The sequence below is a fragment of the Pleurodeles waltl genome, chromosome 5, assembly GCF_031143425.1.
Source record: "Pleurodeles waltl isolate 20211129_DDA chromosome 5, aPleWal1.hap1.20221129, whole genome shotgun sequence".
Taxonomy (NCBI): Eukaryota; Metazoa; Chordata; class Amphibia; order Caudata; family Salamandridae; genus Pleurodeles; species Pleurodeles waltl.
This window is the reverse complement of record NC_090444.1, coordinates 734,641,858-734,663,146: the sequence shown is the minus strand read 5'-3', so window position 1 is coordinate 734,663,146 and position 21,289 is coordinate 734,641,858. Positions and strand designations below refer to the sequence as shown.

General features: G+C 43.3%; 1 protein-coding gene across 4 annotated transcripts in view; it reads right to left on the bottom strand.

Moving 5' to 3' along the window:
* The window catches only part of BIRC6 (baculoviral IAP repeat containing 6), a 1,722,273-nt gene that overhangs the window by 476,784 nt on the left and 1,224,200 nt on the right, over window positions 1-21,289 (bottom strand). For all 4 annotated transcript variants that reach the window (XM_069234691.1, XM_069234693.1, XM_069234692.1 and 1 more), the window contains 2 exons: window positions 20,448-20,704; window positions 12,429-12,537 (listed from right to left, as the gene is read on the bottom strand). In XM_069234691.1, the coding sequence (XP_069090792.1) occupies window positions 12,429-12,537; window positions 20,448-20,704 (366 nt within the window). The remainder of the gene's footprint in view (window positions 1-12,428; window positions 12,538-20,447; window positions 20,705-21,289) is intronic.

Sequence of the window (21,289 nt, the reverse complement as noted above, 5' to 3'; positions counted from 1 at the left end):
ACGAGCAACGGGGCGAAGTCAAAGAACGTTTCACCTTCTTCTTCTTACCTGAATGTTCAGATGACTTGGATGATGAAGAACTGGTGGTGACCCCGCAACTGGTCTCCTGACCTTCCTCTCGAATGGGACCGGGAAAGCCGCAGAGTCGAGTGTCAGGCCGTCATGAGCTTCAGGGACCAATCCCTCAAAGCTTTCTGGTTCATGGCCCGACACTCGGAGCACGACTTCGGTTTGTCGCGCTCCAAACACCCGAGGCACGCGAGGTGCGGATTCGTCACCGACATCACGTGGTGACAGGAGTTGCAGGGCTTAAATCTGGTCTTACGGGACATCTCTTGACGCATCAAAACTCGTCAAGAACAATTCGACAAAATATCGCAGTTAGTCACAAAATGACTGGGGAAGCTCTTCTCTGGATCTGCGCGTGGTGCGCAAAGAAAAGAACTGACGTCAGCGCGCCGGGGTGGCACCTATCTATGACCGCAACGACATTATGGCGACCACTACGCCCGCGGAGTCGACCGAGGTCACCTAACGGCACACAGGGGTACTGCTCGAAGAAAAATTCTCTGGATCCAGTCTGACGCCTGGGGAAATTCAAAGGTGAGGAATCTTCAACTAGAAGTCTCTATTAGATATAGTTCTTTATTGTCCTTCCAATGTATCTCTATGGCTTTCGGCTGACTGTGGCAGCGGGTGGTTACTGTATGGCAAGGACAACACCCCTACACACTGATAGTACCTACAGAGTGGCCTTTTGTGTTCAGTTTCCAGCTGTACTACCTAGGATTACTACAGCATTACAATATCTACTTGTTTGATGCTTCACCACAGCCTGAGAATAAATGTGCCTTGTCTTTGCCTGGTACAGCCAACAGCCCTAGTCCTTTCGAAGTGAAATAATATTGGTCACGTAATTTTGGGTTTAGACTGAGGCATGGCTTTCTAAATTATATGTTGGGATTTATTCAAAAGGCCCTTTTGGAGCATGACATTTAATTTATGTATTGATTTTATTCTCGAAAGCAGAAGCATATACAGCACAATGGGCAAAGGATAGTTATAATTCACATAACAACTTTATCCATCTTAAATTCTGTGTTTTATGTATTCTAACAGTCAAGCAGTTTTGCATGTGAAACAAACAATAACAGCCAGCACTCCAAACGTGTTATCAGTTTTTCAGATTCATGTTGTATCACCTAACTGTCTCCAGATCAATGTTCAGACCAACTCTCTTTGAAAACCCATTTTTATAATACCAGGCTCTGCCTACTACGCAAGTACGCTCTGACTGGGGCCTGTAGAGCTTGGGTCTATCCACTTCAGGTTGAAAACGAATATGCATTTTGATGTTTAGGTTGCACAATGTTGCACCATGCACAAAATATTTAGACAGCAGGATCAGACCATTCATTCATCTCATTACAACCTCTAGCTTAGCTAATAGTTAAACATTGCTGCCAATCTTGGCATTGGTTTGGGAATATCCACTACCCAGCCCATCAAAGCTTACAATGGGGATTCCAGGACTTGAAAGTCTACAATTTTAGATATAATCTGCAACACTTAATGCCTATTCATCGAGAAAGAAGCACTCTTTCAAAATAGTACTTCTGTTTATCGATAAACCTTGGGTCGCCCATGTCAGACTCTCAACAAGTCAAGGCCAAAAGATTTATGACTCCCATGGTAACAATAAACATATATTATAGCTTAGCTGCTCACCTCCCTAGACCGTGTTAGTTGTATAAGATTGGCAGGAGGTCTTCTGGGAAGGAAAGGCCTAAAAAATATCTAATGGACAAGCCTTTCCACTCTCTTCAAAGGGATCTATAGAGATAAAAACCTTATCATGGTATAAATGACCCATAAGTGTCATATCTCACAGTCTCAGTGTGCCGATTGTACATCACTCAATATTAAGCAGAATCACAAGGTTATCCAGTAATGGGAGCTCAGGCAAGTAAAGTGGGAAATACTCATCTCAGGTGCAAGGGACATATCCTTCTCTGTTATTTGCTGCAGCTGTGGTCAGGCCATCGCAAAGATAGAGCACGTTTTAAGAGAGCGCTGTCCTTAAGATCTGTCCCAAACACTGCCCCCACCCCAGCAAGTCAATCTCGGCTACTGTCTGGTGCAAAAGAGATAACAAATGTCACTAAATTACTATGTGAGCTCGGGTATCATGGTGGTGGTGCTCCAACTCCAGGAAATGCAAATCCACCCTTATCAAAGGGCAACTCCATGACTTTCCAATTCAATTGCACTTGCCTACCAGCCCGCTCACCCTTGATAAAATGGAGTGTACATTGACAAAAAAAGTGTGTTGCAGCAGAATCCATAAATTTGCTTAAAAATACAGGAGTTTTTACAACATAACCATTTTTATCAGCGCAATTCTGCCCAAGATCGACAATTAAAGTCAAATTCATCTGTCAACTTGTTTTTCAACTGCAGGCCCATAGTTATTCCTAAGGACTATTTCTACAGAATTATTTTAACAATCAAATATTTGACATAGTCTGTACATCCCGACAATGGTATTCTGAATACATCACACCAGTGCAGGCTGTCACCTGGAACATTTCCGACTTAAACCCTTTTCCATTAATTTTAGAAAATGAATCATATTTTAATATTTCCCAAATCAGAAGCAAGATATTCATCTCTGGCTTTTGTTAAACACCAGCCTAGAGTAGGTCTGTATGTTTAGCCAGGAAGTTTCCCTTGCGTAGCCATCTAAGCTCTGATTTCATAAATGACAATAAAATACTTTTTCAGCATCCAATGAAACAGATATCAACTGGGCAGTTCTGGGTTAATGTGCTTTAATATTGCAAAAAGGGTGTGAAGGAAAATGGCTCCCTGTCGCAGTTACCCCCCATTTTTTGCCTGATATTGATGCTGACTTGACTAAGAAGTGTGCTGGGACCCTGCTAACCAGGCCCCAGCACCAGTCTTCTTTCACTAAAAATGTACCATTGTTTCCATAATTGGCACACACCTGGCACACAGCTAAGTCCCTTGTAAAAGGTACCAGTGGGTACCAAGGGCCCTATGACCAGGGAAGGTCCCTAAGGGCTGCAGCACGTGTTGTGCCACCCTAAGGGACCCCTCACCTAACACATGCACACTGTGTGTGTTGGTGGTGAGAAAAAGGCAAAGTCTACATGGCACCCCCCTCAGGATGCCATGCACACAAAATGCTGCCTGTGGCATAGGTAAGTCACCCCTCTAGCAGGTCTAACAGCCCTAAGGCAGGGTGCACTATACCACAGGTGAGGGCATAGCTGCATGAGCAATATGCCCCTGCCGTGTCTAAGTCTATTCTTAGACATTGTTAAGTACAGAGTGGCCATATTAAGTATTTGGTCTGGGAGTTTGTCAAAACGAACTCCACAGCTACATAATGGCTACACTGAATGCTGGGAAGTTTGGTACCAAACTTCTCAGAATAATAAATCCACCCTGATGCCATTGTTGGATTTATTACAAAATGCACACAGAGGGCATTATAGAAGATGCCCCCTGCATTTTACCCAATCCTTCAGCGTAGGACTGACTGGTCCGTGCCAGCATACCACTGAGGCAAGTTTCTAACCCCCTGGGGTGAGACCCTTCATGCTCTCTGAGGCCAGAAACAAAACCTGCACTGGATGGAGGTGCTTAACACCTCCCCCCTGCAGGAACTGTAACACCTACAGTGAGCCTCAAAGGCTCAGGCTTTGTGTTGCAATGCCACAGAGCACTCCAGCTAGTGGAGATGCCCGCCCCCTGGACACAGCAACCACTTGTGGCAGCAGGTCCAGTGGAGATAATGAGAAAAACAAGGAGGAGTCACCTACCAGTCAGGACATCCCCTAAGGTGCTGAGCTGAGGTGACCCCTGCCTTTAGAAATCCTCCATCTTGGTTTTGGAGGATTCCCCCAATAGGATTAGGGATGCACCCCCCTCCCCACAGGGAGGAGGCACAAAGAGGGCATAGCCACCCTCAAGGACAGTAGCCATTGGCTACTGCCTCCCAGACCTAAACACATCCCTAATTTGAGTATTTAGGGGCGACCTTGAACCCAGGAAATCAGATTCCTGCAACCTACAACAAGAAGGACTGCCGACCTGAAAGCCCCTCAGAGACGACGGAGACAAATGACTTGGCCCAAGCCCTACCGGCCTGTCTCCACACTCAAAGAACCTGCACAGCGACGCATCCGACAGGGACCAGCGACTTCTGAGGACTCGGAGGACTGTCCAGATCCCAAAGGACCAAGAAACTCCAGAGAACAGCTGCACTGTTCAAAAGCTAAAACAACTTTGCAACTTTAAAGCTACTTTCAAAGAACTCTCTCTTTCCGCCGGAAGCATGAGACTTCACACTCTGCACCAGACGGCCCCGGCTCGAGTTCCAGAGAACCAATACTGCAGAGAGGACTCCCAGGCGACTATGACGACGTGGGTAACCTGAGTGGACCCCTCTGCACCCCCACAGTGACACCTGCAGAGAGGATCCAGAGGCTCCCCCTGACCACGACTGCCTGGTATCAAGGAACCAGACGCCTGGACCAAGCACTACACTTGCAGCTCCCATGACCGAGAGGAACCACCTTCCAGTGCAGGAGTGACCAGCAGGCAGCCCTCTTCCTAGCCCAGTCGGTGGCTGGCCCAAGAAGCCCCCCTGTGCCCTGCCTGCATCGCAAAAGTGACCCCTAGATCCCTCCATTGCTTTCAATAGTAAACCCAACGCCTACTTTGTACACTGCATGAGCTGCCCCTATGCCGCTGAGGGTGTGTTTTGTGTACCTGTTTGTGTCCCTCCCCCCAGTGCTCTACAAACCCCCACTGGTTTGCTCCCCGAGGACGCAGGTACTTACCCGCTTGCAGACTGGAACCAGAGCACCCCTGTTCTTCGTAGGCGCCTATGTGTTTTGGGCTCTCCTTAGACCTCTGCATCTGACCGGCCCTGTGTTGCTGGTGCAGTGATTTTGGGGTTGCCTTGAACCCCCAACGGTGGGCTGCCTATGCCCAGGAGACTGACTGTGTAAGTGCCTTACTTACCTGAAAAACTAACCAAACCTACCTCCCCCAGTAACTGTTGATTTTTGCACTGTGTCCACTTTTAAAATAGCTTATTGCCATTTTAACTAAAACTGTGTGTACTACTGCTTTGACTCAAACTTCTATACTTACCTGTGTGAAGTACCTTGCATGTTATGTACTTACCTCAAATCATGAATCTTGTGGTTGTAAAATAGATTAAGAAAATATATTTTTCTATATACAAACTATTGGCCTGGAGTTAAGTCTTTGAGTGTGTGTTCCTCATTTATTGCCTGTGTGTGTGTACAACAAATGCTTAACACTACCCTCTGATAAGCCTAATGCTCGACCACACTACCACAAAATAGAGCATTAGAATTATCTAATTGTGCCACTATCTTACCTCTAAGGGGAACCCTTGGACTCTGTGCACACTATCTCTCACTTTGAGATAGTATATACAGAGCCACCTTCCTACACACTTTGTAACATATAGCCAAATATTGGGGTCCATGCGGAGAGTAAGTTAACAGCTAGACTTTCATTTTTTCTTTCCAATGACCTCAAATGTTCAGGAAATTCAAATGTACTCTAATCTACTACGTCGTTCTGAAAAATAAGTCTGGTACTCTTTTTGCAATTTTTAAATCATGCCAGTTTCAAGCATCTCAGGTAAATGAACATGGTGCTGCTGCCTTTTTTCTTGTTTTTTTTTCCTAGTGAAAGCAGTGCCACACATACAAAGTTGACAGTCCTAATGCATATCTCTGAATCTAAACACGCTGAAAGTGATTTTTAAGAGCTGCTCCTATAGGTATACAAGAGAATTAAGGAGCTAGTTTATAAAAAGCTCAAAACAACATTATGAAAGGCATGAGTCGAAGTGAGTCAGATGGCTAAAATTATTGAAGGGGATTTTTTTTTCTTTCTTAGGATACATAGGATTTCTTTTTTAATATTCAGAAAGATATTTACCAGCAAGCATCTTTTAATTAGAGACCTAATCTTCGTTGTACACAATATTCTGTGTGTCAGAGTGCAGACACAAATAGATTTTTGTATTATGACTGTCAGCCTCAAGAGTATGAAAAAACTGAGGTCTCTAAGAAAAACATAAATTATAATGAATAAAAAAAACCACAAACATGTCAAAAGAATGAAAATGTCACTTACCCAGTGTACATCTGTTCGTGGCATTAGTCGCTGCAGATTCACATGTTTGGCACAGTCCGCTGCCTGGTGTTGGGCTCGGAGTATTACAAGTTGTTTTTCTTCGAAGAAGTCTTTTTGGTCACGGGACCGAAGGACTCCTCCCTCCTCGGCTCCATTGCGCATGGGCGTCGACTCCATCTTAGATTGTTTTCCCCGCAGAGGGTGAGGATGGAGTTGTTTGGTATAAATAGTGCCCATGCAATGGAGTGAATATGTCTGTACGTTAAGAGTTTCTAATAATTATTTACAAATGTTCAGATGTTTAAGATTTATGATCTACTTCTAAACGGCTACAGGCTTCCCGGGGAGGTGGGAGGGTACATGTGAATCTGCAGCGACTAATGCCACGAACAGATGTACACTGGGTAAGTGACATTTTCAGTTCGATGGCATATGTTGCTGCAGATACACATGTTTGGCATAGACTATAAAGCAGTTACCTCCCCTAAAAGCGGTGGTTTAGCCTGTAGGAGTTGAAGTAGTTTGGAATAATGTTCTTAGTACAGCTTGGCCCACTGTAGCTTGTTGTGCATTTAGTACGTCTACACAGTAGTGTTTAGTAAACGTATGAGGCGTAGACCAGGTTGCAGCCTTACATATTTCGCTCATAGGAATGTTTCCTAGAAAGGCCATTGTAGCACCTTTCTTTCTGGTTGAGTGTGCCTTTGGTGTAATAGGCAATTCTCTTTTGGCTTTAAGATAGCATGTTTGAATGCATCTGACTATCCATCTAGCAATGCCTTGTTTAGAGATTGGATTTCCTATGTGTGGTTTTTGAAAAGCTATGAACAGTTGTTTTGTTTTCCTGATTAGCTTTGTTCTGTCAATGTAATACATTAGTGCTCTTTTGATGTCTAATGTATGTAGTGCCCTTTCAGCCACAGAATTTGGTTGTGGGAAGAACACTGGCAATTCTACTGTTTGATTTAAATGGAATGGTGAGATTACTTTTGGCAGAAATTTTGGATTTGTTCTTAGAACTATTTTATTGTTGTGTATTTGAATAAATGGTTCTTGTATGGTAAATGCCTGTATTTCACTTACTCTTCTGAGGGATGTGATTGCAATGAGAAATGCGACCTTCCAGGTTAGATATTACATTTCACAGGAATGCATGGGTTCGAAAGGTGGACCCATGAGTCTTGTTAAGACGATGTTAAGATTCCATGAAGGAACTGGTGGTGTTCTTGGTGGTATAATTCTTTTTAGCCCTTCCATGAATGCTTTAATAACTGGTATTCTAAATAGAGACGATGAATGAGTAGTTTGTAGGTAAGCAGATATTGCTGCGAGGTGTATTTTTATAGATGAAAAAGCGAGATTTGCTTTTTGCAAATGTAGTAAGTATCCTACTATGTCTTTAGTAGAGGCATGTAATGGTTGTATTTGATTGGCATGGCAGTAGTAAACAAATCTTTTCCACTTATATGCATAGCAGTGTCTAGTGGAAGGTTTTCTAGCTTGTTTTATGACCTCCATGCATTCTTGTGTGAGGTCTAAGTGTCCGAATTCTAGGATTTCAGGAGCCAAATTGCCAGATTCAATGATGCTGGGTTTGGATGCCTGATCTGTTGTTTGTGTTGTGTTAACAGATCTGGCCTGTTGGGTAGTTTGACATGCGGTACTAGTGAAAGGTCTAGTAGAGTTGTATACCAAGGTTGTCTTGCCCATGTGGGTGCTATCAGTATGAGTTTGAGTTGGTTTTGACTCAACTTGTTTACTAGATATGGAAGGAGAGGGAGAGGGGGAAAAGCGTACGCAAATATCCCTGACCAACTCATCCATAGAGCATTGCCTTGTGATTCGCGGTGTGGGTACCTGGATGCGAAGTTTTGGCATTTTGAGTTTTCTTTTGTTGCGAACAAATCTATCTGGGGTGTTCCCACAATTTGAAAGTACTTGTTCAGAACTTGGGGGTGAATTTCCCATTCGTGGACTTGTTGGTGGTCTCGCGAAAGGTTGTCTGCTAGTTGGTTTTGTATTCCTGGAATAAATTGTGCTATTAGGCGAATGTTGTTGTGAATCGCCCACTGCCAAATTTTTTGTGTTAGGAGGCACAATTGTGTTGTGTGTTCCTCCTTGTTTGTTTAAATAATACATTGTTGTCATGTTGTCTGTTTTGACAAGAATGTATTTGTGTGTTATTATGGGTTGGAAGGCTTTTAACGCTAGAAATACTGCTAACAGTTCTAGGTAATTGATATGAAATTTTGTTTCGTGTATATCCCATTGTCCTTGAATGCTGTGGTGATTGAGGTGTGCTCCCCACCCTGTCATGGAAGCATCTGTTGTTATAACGTATTGAGGCACTGGGTCCTGAAATGTCCGCCCTTTGTTTAAATTTTTGCTGTTCCACCATAGAAGCGAGAGGTATGTTTGGCGGTCTACCAACACCAGATTTTGAAGTTGACCCTGTGCTTGTGACCATTGTGATGCTAGACACTGTTGTAAGGGTCGCATGTGTAGTCTTGCGTTTGGGACAATGGCTATGCATGATGACATCATGCCTAGAAGTTTTAGCACAAATTTTGCTTGTATCTTTTGGTTTGGAAACATAGCACTTATTACCTTGTGGAATGCCTGCACTCTTTGTGGACTTGGAGTGGCAATTCCTTTTGATGTGTTGATGGTTGCTCCTAGATATTGTTGTGTTTGACACGGTTCTAGGTGTGATTTTGTATAGTTGATGGAAAACCCCAGTTTGTGAAGGGTTTGTATGACAAATGTGGTGTCGTTTGCGCATTTTTTTACTGTGTTGGTCTTGATTAGCCAATCGTCTAGGTAAGGGAACACATGTATCTGTTGTCTCCTGATGTGTGCTGCTACTACTGCTAGACATTTTGTGAACACTCTTGGTGCAGTTGTTATTCCGAATGGCAACACCTTGAATTGGTAATGTATTCCTTTGAATACGAACCGTAGGTACTTTCTGTGAGAAGGGTGTATTGGTATATGAAAGTACGCATCCTTTAGGTCTAATGTGGTCATGTAATCTTGCTGTTTGAGCAGTGGAATGATGTCTTGTAGTGTGACCATGTGAAAATGGTCCGATATGATGTAGGTATTTAGTGTCCTGAGATCTAATATTGGTCTTAATGTTTTGTCTTTTTTTGGAATTAGAAAGTACAGGGAGTAAACTCCTGTGTTTTTTTGTTGTACTGGTACTAACTCTATTGCATCCTTTTGCAGTAGTGCTTGAACTTCTAGTCCTAAAAGTTCTAAATGTTGTGGTGACATTTTGCGTGTTTTGGGGGGGATGTTTGGTGGGAAGTTGTGGAATTCTATGCAATAGCCATGTTGGATTATTGCTAATACCCAATTGTCTGTTGTAATCTGTTGCCAAGATTGGTAGAATTGGCTTAGTCTTCCCCCCACTGGTGTTGAGTGAAGGGGTTGCGTGACTTGAAAGTCACTGTTTAGGTGGAGGTGTTTTTGGAGTCTGGAATCTTCCCCTACTCCTTGGGAATTGACCCCCCCGATATCCCCTGAAACCTCCCCTTTGGAAGGAACCCTGATATGGTGTGGTTCTTGTTTGTTGGCTGGTGGTGTCTGTGGGTTGGCCACGAAACCCCCCTCTAAATGGAGTTTTTCTGAAAGAGCCTCTGCTCTGCGGGGAGTAGAGTGCGCCCATGGCCTTGGCCGTGTCTATGTCCTTTTTAAGTTTTTCAATGGCTGTATCCACTTCAGAGCCAAAAAGTTGTTTCTCGTTGAAGGGCATATTAAGGACAGCCTGCTGGATTTCAGGTTTGAAGCCTGAAGTGCGTAGCCAAGCGTGTCTCCTTATGGTGACAGCAGTGTTGACTGTTCTTGCTGCAGTATCGGCTGCGTCTAGTGAAGAGCGGATTTGATTGTTTGAGATCGTTTGTCCCTCTTCCACTATTTGCTGCGCCCTTTTTTGGTATTCCTGGGGAAGATGGTCTACGAGAAGTTGCATCTCGTCCCAGTGTGCGCGGTCATATCTGGCCAGCAGCGCTTGTGAATTTGCGATGCGCCACTGGTTGGCTGCCTGTGATGCTACTCTTTTCCCTGCCGCATCAAATTTTCGGCTTTCTTTGTCCGGAGGTGGGGCGTCGCCAGATGTATGTGAATTTGCTCTCTTGCGAGCTGCCCCTACTACCACGGAGTCAGGTGGTAACTGCGAAGTAATAAACACTGGGTCTGTGGGTGGTGGTTTGTATTTCTTATCCACCCTTGGGGTGATGGCTCTTGATTTTACGGGCTCTTCAAAAATTTGTTTTGCGTGCCGTAACATCCCTGGTAGCATTGGGAGACATTGATATTGGCTGTGTGTAGCCGAGAGGGTGTTAAATAAAAAATCATCCTCTATAGGATCGGAATGCAGTTGGACATTGTGGAATTCTGCTGCCCTAGCCACCAGTTGCGAGTATGAGGTACTGTCCTCTGGCGGGGACGGCTTTGTGGGGTATGACTCGGGATCATTGTCCGGCACTGGGGTGTCATACAGGTCCCAAGCGTCTTGATCCTGATCGTCATGACTTATGGTAGTTTGCGCTGGTGAGTGCATTTGTGGCGGTGTTTGTGCCGGCGATGCCTGTGGTGGAGAGGGCGGAGGCGTGACTTTTTTAACCACTTTGGCTTGTGGTTGTGCGTCATCCTTTGGAAGTCCGATCCTTCTTTTCCTCATGATTGGGGGAAGGGTTGATATCTTCCCTGTGTTGTGCTGGATGTACAGTCTCTTTTGTGTGTAGTCCGATTCTACACTTTGGAGCTCTTGTCCAAATCTGTGCATTTGGCCACTTATTCCTTGTTCCTCTGAGTAGGATGAAGGTGTGGTATTTTTCGGCGCCGAGAGAGAATCTTTTTTCGGTTTCGGCACCGACAGAATTTTTGTTCCTTTCGGCATGGATTCTCGGTGCCGATGTTTTTCGGTGCCGGTATCTTGTTTTTGTCTCTCGGAGCCGCTTTCTCGGCTCCGAGGTTGCTCCATGGCGGTCCCTCGACCGGAGTCGGGTGTCTTCGCTATGGGCGTGCCCTTTTTCGGCGCCTTCGACGGGTCGACTGTTTTATGGGTCGAGCCATGGCCTGTTGGCAGTGGCGTCCCCTGGGCTTTCGGTTTGTCGATGGATTTACTTTTCGACGTCTTACTCACAGTTTGTTGCTGTTGTTCGACGTCGGAGTCTCCGGATTCTGATTCCGGAACCGAGAATGTTTCCTCTTCCTCGTCGAAACGTTGTTTTGTCGACGTGGACGCCATTTGTTGACGCCTGGCTCTTCGGTCCCGGAGTGTTTTTCTGGACCGGAAGGCTCGACAGGCTTCACAGGTATCCTCCTTGTGCTCGGGGGACAAGCACAAGTTACAGACCAAGTGCTGATCTGTATAAGGATACTTACTGTGACATTTTGGGCAGAAACGAAACGGGGTCCGTTCCATCGGCTTCGATGTCGCACGCGGTCGGGCCGACCAGGCCCCGATGGGGGATCGAAACTACCCCAAAGTCTTCCGATGATCGGTGTTGATGTACCTAACTATCCCGATACCGAACGGAACAATACCGACGCTTTCTTCCGAGATTCTGACTAACTTTCCGAACCGAAACACGGAGCGAAAAGGAATACGTCCGAACCCGACAGCGGAAAAAAACAATCTAAGATGGAGTCGACGCCCATGCGCAATGGAGCCGAGGAGGGAGGAGTCCTTCGGTCCCGTGACCAAAAAGACTTCTTCGAAGAAAAACAACTTGTAATACTCCGAGCCCAACACCAGGCAGCGGACTGTGCCAAACATGTGTATCTGCAGCAACATATGCCATCGAACATAGATATCTATTAATACAAAAAAACAGAAAATACAATATAAAAACATTGAGGATCGAAATACCTTTTGAGAGCAGCATACAACTGAGATTTAACCAATACTAATCTCATTAAGTTCTATATTTGAGAAGACAATGATACAGACTTCTGGCTTTATCAATCTGCCATTGTTTATAATGGCAATGATCATTTCACTCAAAACCCATTACGATGGTTAGACTACCATAAAGATTCTCTTAATAGAAAAAAGAAAAAAAAATACAATAAACCGCGGGTAGGAAAATCACACAGTTACAACTATCACATGGGAGCACTATTACAGAATTATTAAAAATCCTTGAAATCTGTACAGTAAAATCATAATGCTAACACAAAGGGGGGGATATTTCAGAGGGTTGTCTTACCTGTCCTTAGTACCAGGGTCTTGAGTTGTTCCAAGCTGATAAAGAAGATCTATTGTAGAGTCAGAAGACAATCCATTTAGTCTTCCAAAAAGTAATGGGCTATTCAGATCTTGCACATGCAAATAAAGAAAGAGATCATCAGGGAAGCAAGCAGGTAGCTTGTTAAACAATAAGAAAGATTCATAGTCATTATTGTCTTATTTTTGAAACCACAAATATCTGTCCAAATAGTACATTTATGCACCTAGGAGTTCAATAATGCCAGACGCTTGTGCATCAGCAACGTTTGGTGACATCATCGAAACATAAGGCTTTCAGGCGTGGAATGAGAGTCAGAAACCTGAGGGCACCAGAAGAAGAGGGTGCCATCTGATGACAAAGCAACAGACAAGATGAGTCATGCATGGCTTTGAACAAGTGGCTATGTGGGCATCCATAAATGCCTCAATAAAGGGCAACAAGCGAACTTCTAGCACATCATCAAGTCTTGGTCAAAGGCCACCAAAGGCACAAATCATAGGGGTCTGTAACCAACATTTGCTCCGTGTAGTCATGGCACGGGGTTTAAATCTGTTTTTTTCTTTTGGCAGGGGCAGGGTATTTCTCGCTGAGCACACTGTCTGGGTATATTCTGCAGTCGCTGGAACATAAGACAGTTTGGGAGCGGATGCCAGGATCTGCGTCGAAGGCCCAGGAAAGAAAGGAACCCATGTCAATGTGCCGGTTTTGCACCTACTTGTGGTCCTATTCTGCCTCACTGCCTGACGAAACTCTGAAACCTGGAAATATTGTAAAGGAAATTAATCTGCAGTTCGAAAGTCAATGAAAAGTTAACACCTGAAAAAGTACACCTGAGAGTAATAATAATTGTACTCTTGTTTTGCCAAATCAGTGTTACATATGCAGCATCCAATAACATTGGGTAGTGACAGTGCAGATACACTACCAATTTAAGAAACACACAGAGTCAAAACCTATAGTTCTAACATGTTTAAAGTGAAAAGCCATTGTGTTTGAACATGAAGATGTGCTGTGTGTATGGTTTTGTAAAACTGTGTGGAAAGTGCAACAAGTGTGATATGTGTTTTGAGTCACAGCTAAAAATATAAAACGTGCTCAGAAATTTTTACTCAAAGTCAAATACTGCTGGCCTATTTGTTTTTTAAGGATACTGATACAATTGACTTATAACCACAAGTCCAGTAGAGTACTTTGCCTAGTTGGCGGACTGTGTCCGTGAACCATACATTTTACATTTTAAGATCTTGCTATCTATTAAGTGGGGCTACATGCACTTCAAAACTTTCACCAACTAAACTCTCATGTCAGACATATGATTGAAGCTTGGCATGTTCCATTGGTTTTTAAGAAGCACATACTTGTTGAAATGTGATTTAAGTACCAGTAGATTAGTTCTTTCAAATGCCGATATAGCGCCAGGAAAGTTAGTCAAATGGTAGCTGCCTATTACATACAGCCAGTAAAACAGAAAGTTGTGTGGCCTTTCAGAGGCAAGGACACGTTGCAAGACCAGGGCAATCCAAGGGATACATATTTTGTCTGAATAACTTTCCAGCCGTGCAACAAAAGGGACAGTATGGCTGTCAAAGACTTTTCTGAGATCCATGCAACCTAGGGAATACACTGCTGTCTTTATCACAGAGAGTAATGCAATAACAAATCATCACTTCTAAATTTTGACATTTTCATTTACTCCATCTCGAAAGGATGAAAAGAAGTGTGCGACTGTCAGAATTTCAATGTCTCATTGCATTGTGTACACAATGCTTAGATTTCCTATTGAATAACAATTAAACATTCAACATTTGTCATGCCATTTTGTAGTACTGTTTGCAACAGGTGAAACTAGTATCTAATTCAAGATAATATTTTTTTTATCAACCTTAGGTGGGTGGATGCACGAGTCAGTGGCCAGGGTTCTGATCTGTGAAAGATTATACTGCAACATGACAAAAAGCATATATACTTATATAAAAAGGGTTGGCCCTGTTAATGACAGACGCTGGTCAATGTTTAACAACAGAGTTTTGAAAAAATCACTTTCTTTATTCCTGTATATAACAATTGCTGTGGTATGAAAGATTTGCTTGTTTTGAATGGTGCCAAACGCACAAATACAAGATTCTAAATCTAATTGTTCAATGCCGTGATGTAGCAAGTGTGGGGAAAAAAAGGTGATCGTTAGTACTGGTACGTTGAAAAGGAGTTCTAGGCGCCTGTGACAGAGCTCTTAGAGCCTGTAAATACAGCACTGCTTCTGTGCTCTGATGGAAACCAGAAGGAACGGCTTCAGGAAGAGAGGGAAGGCACAGAGGGGGGTGAAGGTGGAAGGCGAGGGGTCTTTTTTTCCCAACATTTGGGGCGAGAAGGGGAAACCAAGTTATGCATGTTTCCCCATTACAATTCTCTCCCTGTATAGTAGCATAAAGTAGGGACAAATGATTTTCAGGGACAGTGAAAATTAACAAGTTGCTTACCTTCAGCACTCGTTATGGTAGAGGCTAACCTCAGATTCCTCACCTTCTGTCTAGTCCTCAGGCATCAGAGGGGAACCAGAATTTATTTCAGCAGTACCAGTGCTCCTGAAATGACATGAAGGGTCCATAAAGGCGCCACTCCCTGAAGCTGACATCAATTGCTTTCGAGGCTGTCCACGCCCACAGAAGCAAAGCCCCAAAAGCAAACTGACTGAGTAGCGTGTAGATTCCAAGACTTTGGATCTTATTCGTGGCTAGAGTCCAATTCACAGAACAGGGAAGATGGGAAGGTTGGTGTGGAAACTGTGGTTAGATAGTATCTCTACCTGAAAGAGCATTACTGAAGGTAAGCATCTTGTTCTTCTGACACTACAAACTGCAGAATCCTCACCTACCTATTTGGAGGTGGGTCTGTGAATGGACTCAAACCAAAAAGTCCTGCAGAACCGAGCAGATAAAATGCCTCTTTTAGCGAATTTGGCTGTCCAGACAGTAGTGCTTCATGGACATATACTGTGATGCCCACATAGCTGTCTGGCAGATGTACAGGACAGGAACTCCACATGTTAACACATTGGTGGCAACTTCGGGTCTGGTGGAATGGGCATGTAACCCTTCTGGAGGATGCTTTTTGGCCAATGTGTAGCAGATCTTAATGCAGAGCACAATCCAGTGAAATACAGTCAGTTTCTGCACAACCCTGCTTTTGTCACCCCAGAGAACACACCAAAGAGCTGATCACCCACTGGAGTGCCCTTCTTTGATCGATGTAAAAGCTCAGCGCTCTTTTAGAGTCCAAGCAAATTAGTTAGTCCTCCTCTTCCTCCTCCTCCTCCTTCTCCTCCTCCTCCAAGGGGTGAGGTGGAGCAAAGAACACCGGCAAAGTGAGGTTTTGAAAAACACGGAATGCCGTAACAACTTTTGGCAGGAAGAAGTCTTGTGTCTGCAAAACCAGTCTGCCAGGAAGAAAGTAGAGTACAGCAGGTTGACAACGAGCTTAAAGCTCACCCACTCACGACCCCAAAGTTATGGCGCCGAGGAACACTTTGTTGAAGATGAGAAGCCGCAAGCGGAAGTGCACATTAAATATGTGAGGGCCAAGGTATGGTTCCACTGTTGCATGACTAAAGGAGAGGGAGTAAACAGGGGTTGTAAAACTATAAAAAAAAATCACACCACAACAGGTGATTTAAATAACGAAGGCTGGTACTGCAACAGTAGGAAAACTGCAAGAGCTGAAAGGTTCCGTTTGTTTGCTGGGTGAGGGACAAAACTAACAACAAAAACATCAAATAACCTTGCTTGGAGGGAGAGAAAGTGGCGTGAGCTGCACCAACCCACAAATTTGTCCCAACAACAGGCATAATCTGCACTGTCAAGGGACGCCGGTCTGTCAAGATGACATCAAACAGCTCTGCAAGAATGTAAAAGTTGTTCTGTTTACACCGCTCAAACGCCAAGCCAGAAGGTGGAGTTTGCAAAGGCCTGGATGCAGAACCCTGACCCATTGCTGCAACAGCCACTCCTTCTGGTGGGGTAGCCTGATTGGAAGACAGATGCTCATACCCAGTCGTTATGGATACCATACTCTCTGTGCTCAACATGGTACCACCAGGATTACTTTGACCAAGTAGGTCCTGATCCTTTTCAGAACTCACAGCAGAAGTGGTATCCGCGGGGAAAGGATACAGGAGTCTCTCATCCCAGCTTCATCAGTAGCATCACAGACATTATCCAAATCGGTCTGAAGGTAGGAGGCTGATGTTTGTTAGAAACTGGCCTCGGTTGAGGGCGTAGCAGAGCAGGCCGAGCCGAAGAGCATGATAGGTGCCCCTTCCCCAGATCGATAGGTATCGCCACCAGCGTTCCGGGAACCAATGTGTGTCATGGAGCTAGAGACATACTCAGTGCCTCGGCAGGCCAGTGACAGGTCCAAATGGAGCACAGGGCGAATCCTCCAGCAGTATCCCACACGGAGGCCGTTGCAGCTCTGTGTTGCCAACTGGCACGTCAGAGGATGTCAGAAGTGAGCCAAAGAGTTGGAGCATGACTTTGTGGAACTCTTCGATCTGCTTCGGTGTCACGGACAGCCCCGTTAACTTGTTTTGTGGTGGAGAAAGCTGGGGGATGGACTCAGACACTGGCCAAGTTCTTGAGCAGGAGAGGCATGGTGAAGCTCTTGCGCCTTCTCAGGAGAACAAGAGTGGCAGAAAGGGGTTGAGTCCCCTTTCACTCTTTCAGTTTTTTCTTTGACCTACCCCAAAAGGTTGAAGCATGCCAATGAGTAGCATTGGGACAGACTTCTGCAAAATCCTGGATAAGGAACAGGATCGAGACTGACCCTTGAACTTTGACCAGCCCTGACATGGAGCTTTGCAGTGCTTGGTGATGCAGAGTTTCATCTTGTGGACTCGTCTGGCCTTCAGGTTTGTTAGATTGCAATCACTGCAGGCCTTAGAGAGTTGTGGCTCGAACCCAGGCACCATAGGCAAATTTACCAGAAGCTTTCACAGACATCTGTTTGCGACATACCTTTCAGGGTTTGAATCCTGTCGTCTTGGGAAGTGACAATCCCCTTGCACACTGTGAAATTTGAGGTAATAATGTTTCAAGAGTCGAGAGATAGCTTCAGATCTGCATCTGGTGTAGCGGAAAGAAAGAAACTGAAAGCTTGCGGGAGTGGTGCCTTCATAGGCCCTGCACGTCATTTCTGGAACAGAATCATGTCTGTGTGGAGGTGCACAGTGCAATCTATTGGCCAGGTACCTTTCTTCTAGAAGGGTGGAAGTGGTGAGGGGTCGCAGAGGGGAAAGAAGCAAGTGCTATATGTTGTGTGTGGCTCAAGGGAAGATTAGAGGAGCCAAACATAACTGGGGGTTTTGAGTGACATCACTTCGCTTTCGTACATTTGATACCATTTAAAGTTCTTTGGTGAAAATTATCTGTTATTCACAGTTCGCCATCCATAATTCTATATGTTATGTATAGGACTCTGACACACCCACTACTATGAACAGGCTTTTCAAAATCTGATTATTCACTACAATTACGTCAGCTCAGTAAAAATAAGACATCTTTTTTTACTGCTGTGATGTAACTATGTTCATCTTTCAAGCACAGCTTAGCAAGAAAGAAATCATGAAGAAAAAAAAAAAAACACTTCTCACTTTACAGTTGCAAACTACTAAAACAACAGTAACATACCACTAAGAAACCCTGCATGTTCAAAATCGTATATGACTATAAGGGTTCTGTTGGGAGGAACAGAAATATTGCTTCACACAGTTTATATTCTGTCATATATATATCAATAAATGATTTCAAACCCACAGGAATCTGGCATGCTTCAGATATTGTCATTCATATAGCAAGGTAACAAAAAAAAATAAACAAGGCTGCCGTCAAAAGTTAAATAAAGGTGAAGTGATCATGCAGTGTTTTCAAGTGAATTTGAAAAAAAAAAAAAAAAAAAAACATCAATACAATTGAATTGTTATGGTGCCCATTATGTTCTTTCAGTCCTCTGTACAAAAACACCTAGTTTTACAATGAATACTTTTCGGCGCATTCCGAATAAATATAGGGCACAACAAATATCCAGAAGCGTGGTGAGGAGCTCTAACAATGTAGTCATTTTTTTGTAAATAGGAGGACAAGTGGCTACTGTCCTTACTGATTCCCTTTGCTATCACTGAAATACCAATTGTCTACTGCCCCACAAAGGAAGACTGGGATCCTATGTCCTGTGGACATCGTTTTGATCCCCTGTTTGTACCCCATCCCAGCAGGAGAGAGTTGGTGTGATTGATGGGGGGGCATTCTCCACGTCTACGCACATTCTATTTGTTCTCTGATCCAAGATATGTACTGGATAGGCAGGTTACTCATGACTTCAGACTACACTTGATTTCAGTGCTCTGGAAGTCCCATACTGATGTTTTAAGAAAACGCGACTAAGAAGGGTAGGAACGTCAACTACATATATTTGCTGCACCCAGTATTTTCTCGGAATGCGGCAAAATTTATTCATTGTAAAAATGAGCTGCTGTTGTATAGAGGGTTAAAAGAACAAATCAGACATTATAACGGAGCCACTGCTTTATGTTATTTTTTTTGCTCAGTCACTTAATCACACTGCATAATCACTTCAACTTTGTCACTTTAGAAGACAGCCGAGTTTAGTTTTCTTCTGTTACCTCGTTACACAAATTATTATATACGAAAGATAGACAGCTGTGTGTTTTAAATCATTTATTGCTACATCAAAGTTATAAGACAGAATATAAACTGTTGGCCGCCATATTTCTTAACAGGACCATTGTAGTCATATATCACTATATACCCAGGTTCTGAGGGACACAGGGTTAACCTATTGCAGTTAATGGTGTTGCCCTAAATAATCATATGCTTCTTTGCTCGCACTAATTTTTTAAATTATGTTCTGAACCTTTACACAGCAAGCAACCATACATAGCTAAAATTGTTAATTCTCATAAAAATAAATATTAGGCTAGGAGAACATTTATAACATAAAATTGTAGATCGGAAGCTGTGAATAAGAGGGCTGGATTTCACCTTGGATGTCTGAGTAATCAGACAATTCATGCCTTGTTCTCTCAATCATATGTCATCCAGAACCTAACAGTGTAAAAAGCTGTTATTCACAATCATCCATCGAGAATTATATAAGATGTGGCCTGCTCTCGCTCAATTCATGAAACCCAAGTCTCTCACACACTACAGCTAAAAAGGAAAAACAGACATGACTGGGTTGGACTTTTCTATAACCAGAGCGGCCACACAAGTGATTCAGGACCAGCTTACCAGCAGCTTTAGCTAATTTCATTATATTTGAGAATCAGATGAATTGAGCCAACAGGATCGCCCTGGAGCGAAAATTCCCTTAGACTTCCAGGATCACCCTTTGAAGTCCAGTGTTTCTTCAGCACATTTGCAAAAAAATATATTAACCACAAATAGCTACTAACAGCGTGTCTTGATAAAGCCCATTGTTTGATCATGAGATTGTGTGAAAGAGCTTTTAAACTGGTGTCAGAGAATATTTTCCTCTATCACTACTTTTCTCCCTGATTTATTTTTATCTGATATTTGTATTTGTAGCTCTTTTAACTGTCTCCAAATGAGAAAGGGGGAAAAATAATTTTCAGAAAACGTGCACTTAATTTTGGTTATAGGGAGAAATACTTATTGTTCACTAGCCTGTTCATGATCCACACTTAACCTCTCAACAGTGGTCAGTTGTCTATATATTTCAGAGTGAAACAAATCTGAAAATAAACAAGATAATATTTCACTGGCTTAAACTGTTAAGGGGCAGCAATCTGACGACTGTGGTTTACTCTGTCATTTTCCTGAATCCCAGTGCAATTCTAAGGGTAGTGCACATTGCAGATTTTAGACAATATGAAAGATGCAGGAAGGTATTTACAATGGGCACCATCCCACAATCACAAAGATACATTACAAAATAAAGGGTTACAGCAACAACCATTTTTTTTACCTGTAGGATCAATTCCAGATGCTGCACAGTTGCGAAGAAGGATATCTATTAGTTTAAGGCCTATCCTGGTAGACTGAAGCCCTATTTTGACAAGAACAGCCTCAATGTTTGGAGAATGCATTCCACAATAAGGGGACATCAGTAATGCTGCACATGTCTGCAGAAGATTAGCAGTGGGAGCAGCAGCACTAGCCATCATGGATTCCAACTCACTGATGTGCGTGAGGCAGTGATGCAGTAAGCGCAACCATCCAATGCTGAAAGATAACAAAAATCACCAAATATGATTTAAAATGTGTAATTTCGCATATATAATTCAAGAAGAGCAATGTTTTACTTTTAAAAAATCCAATTTTAACATCCACAATTCAGCTTATGAGGAACTATACCAAACAGTATCTGCTTTACGAGAAGGATATTGTGTGGTGATCTAGTAGGAAAACTTCTTTTCTGGAAACAGTCTCGTAAATATTGAATTTTCTATCTCATCACTTTCCAAAATCTATCCTTTTTTGTAAAAGGTGAGAGACACAATACTCGCCCAGTTTCTAAAACCTTACAAATTAAAAAAAAAAACGGCATAGTCATTAATTCTTTATGTTAATAGAGAGTACAGCAAGGTCATCCTTGTGACAAATACTTCACTTAGTAACCATATGTTGCCCAGTACACAAGTCAGACTTTGGAATAAAAAGGTGAGTTTGATAAGTGACATTAAACTGTGTGGTAGAACATATTTATGCATACAATGACAGAAGTGCCAAATCCCTGTCTAATGAATGAGTTTAAATCTTTATTTCAATACCTCTCGGTCAGTGATCAGAATTTCTCTGTTCTCCAGC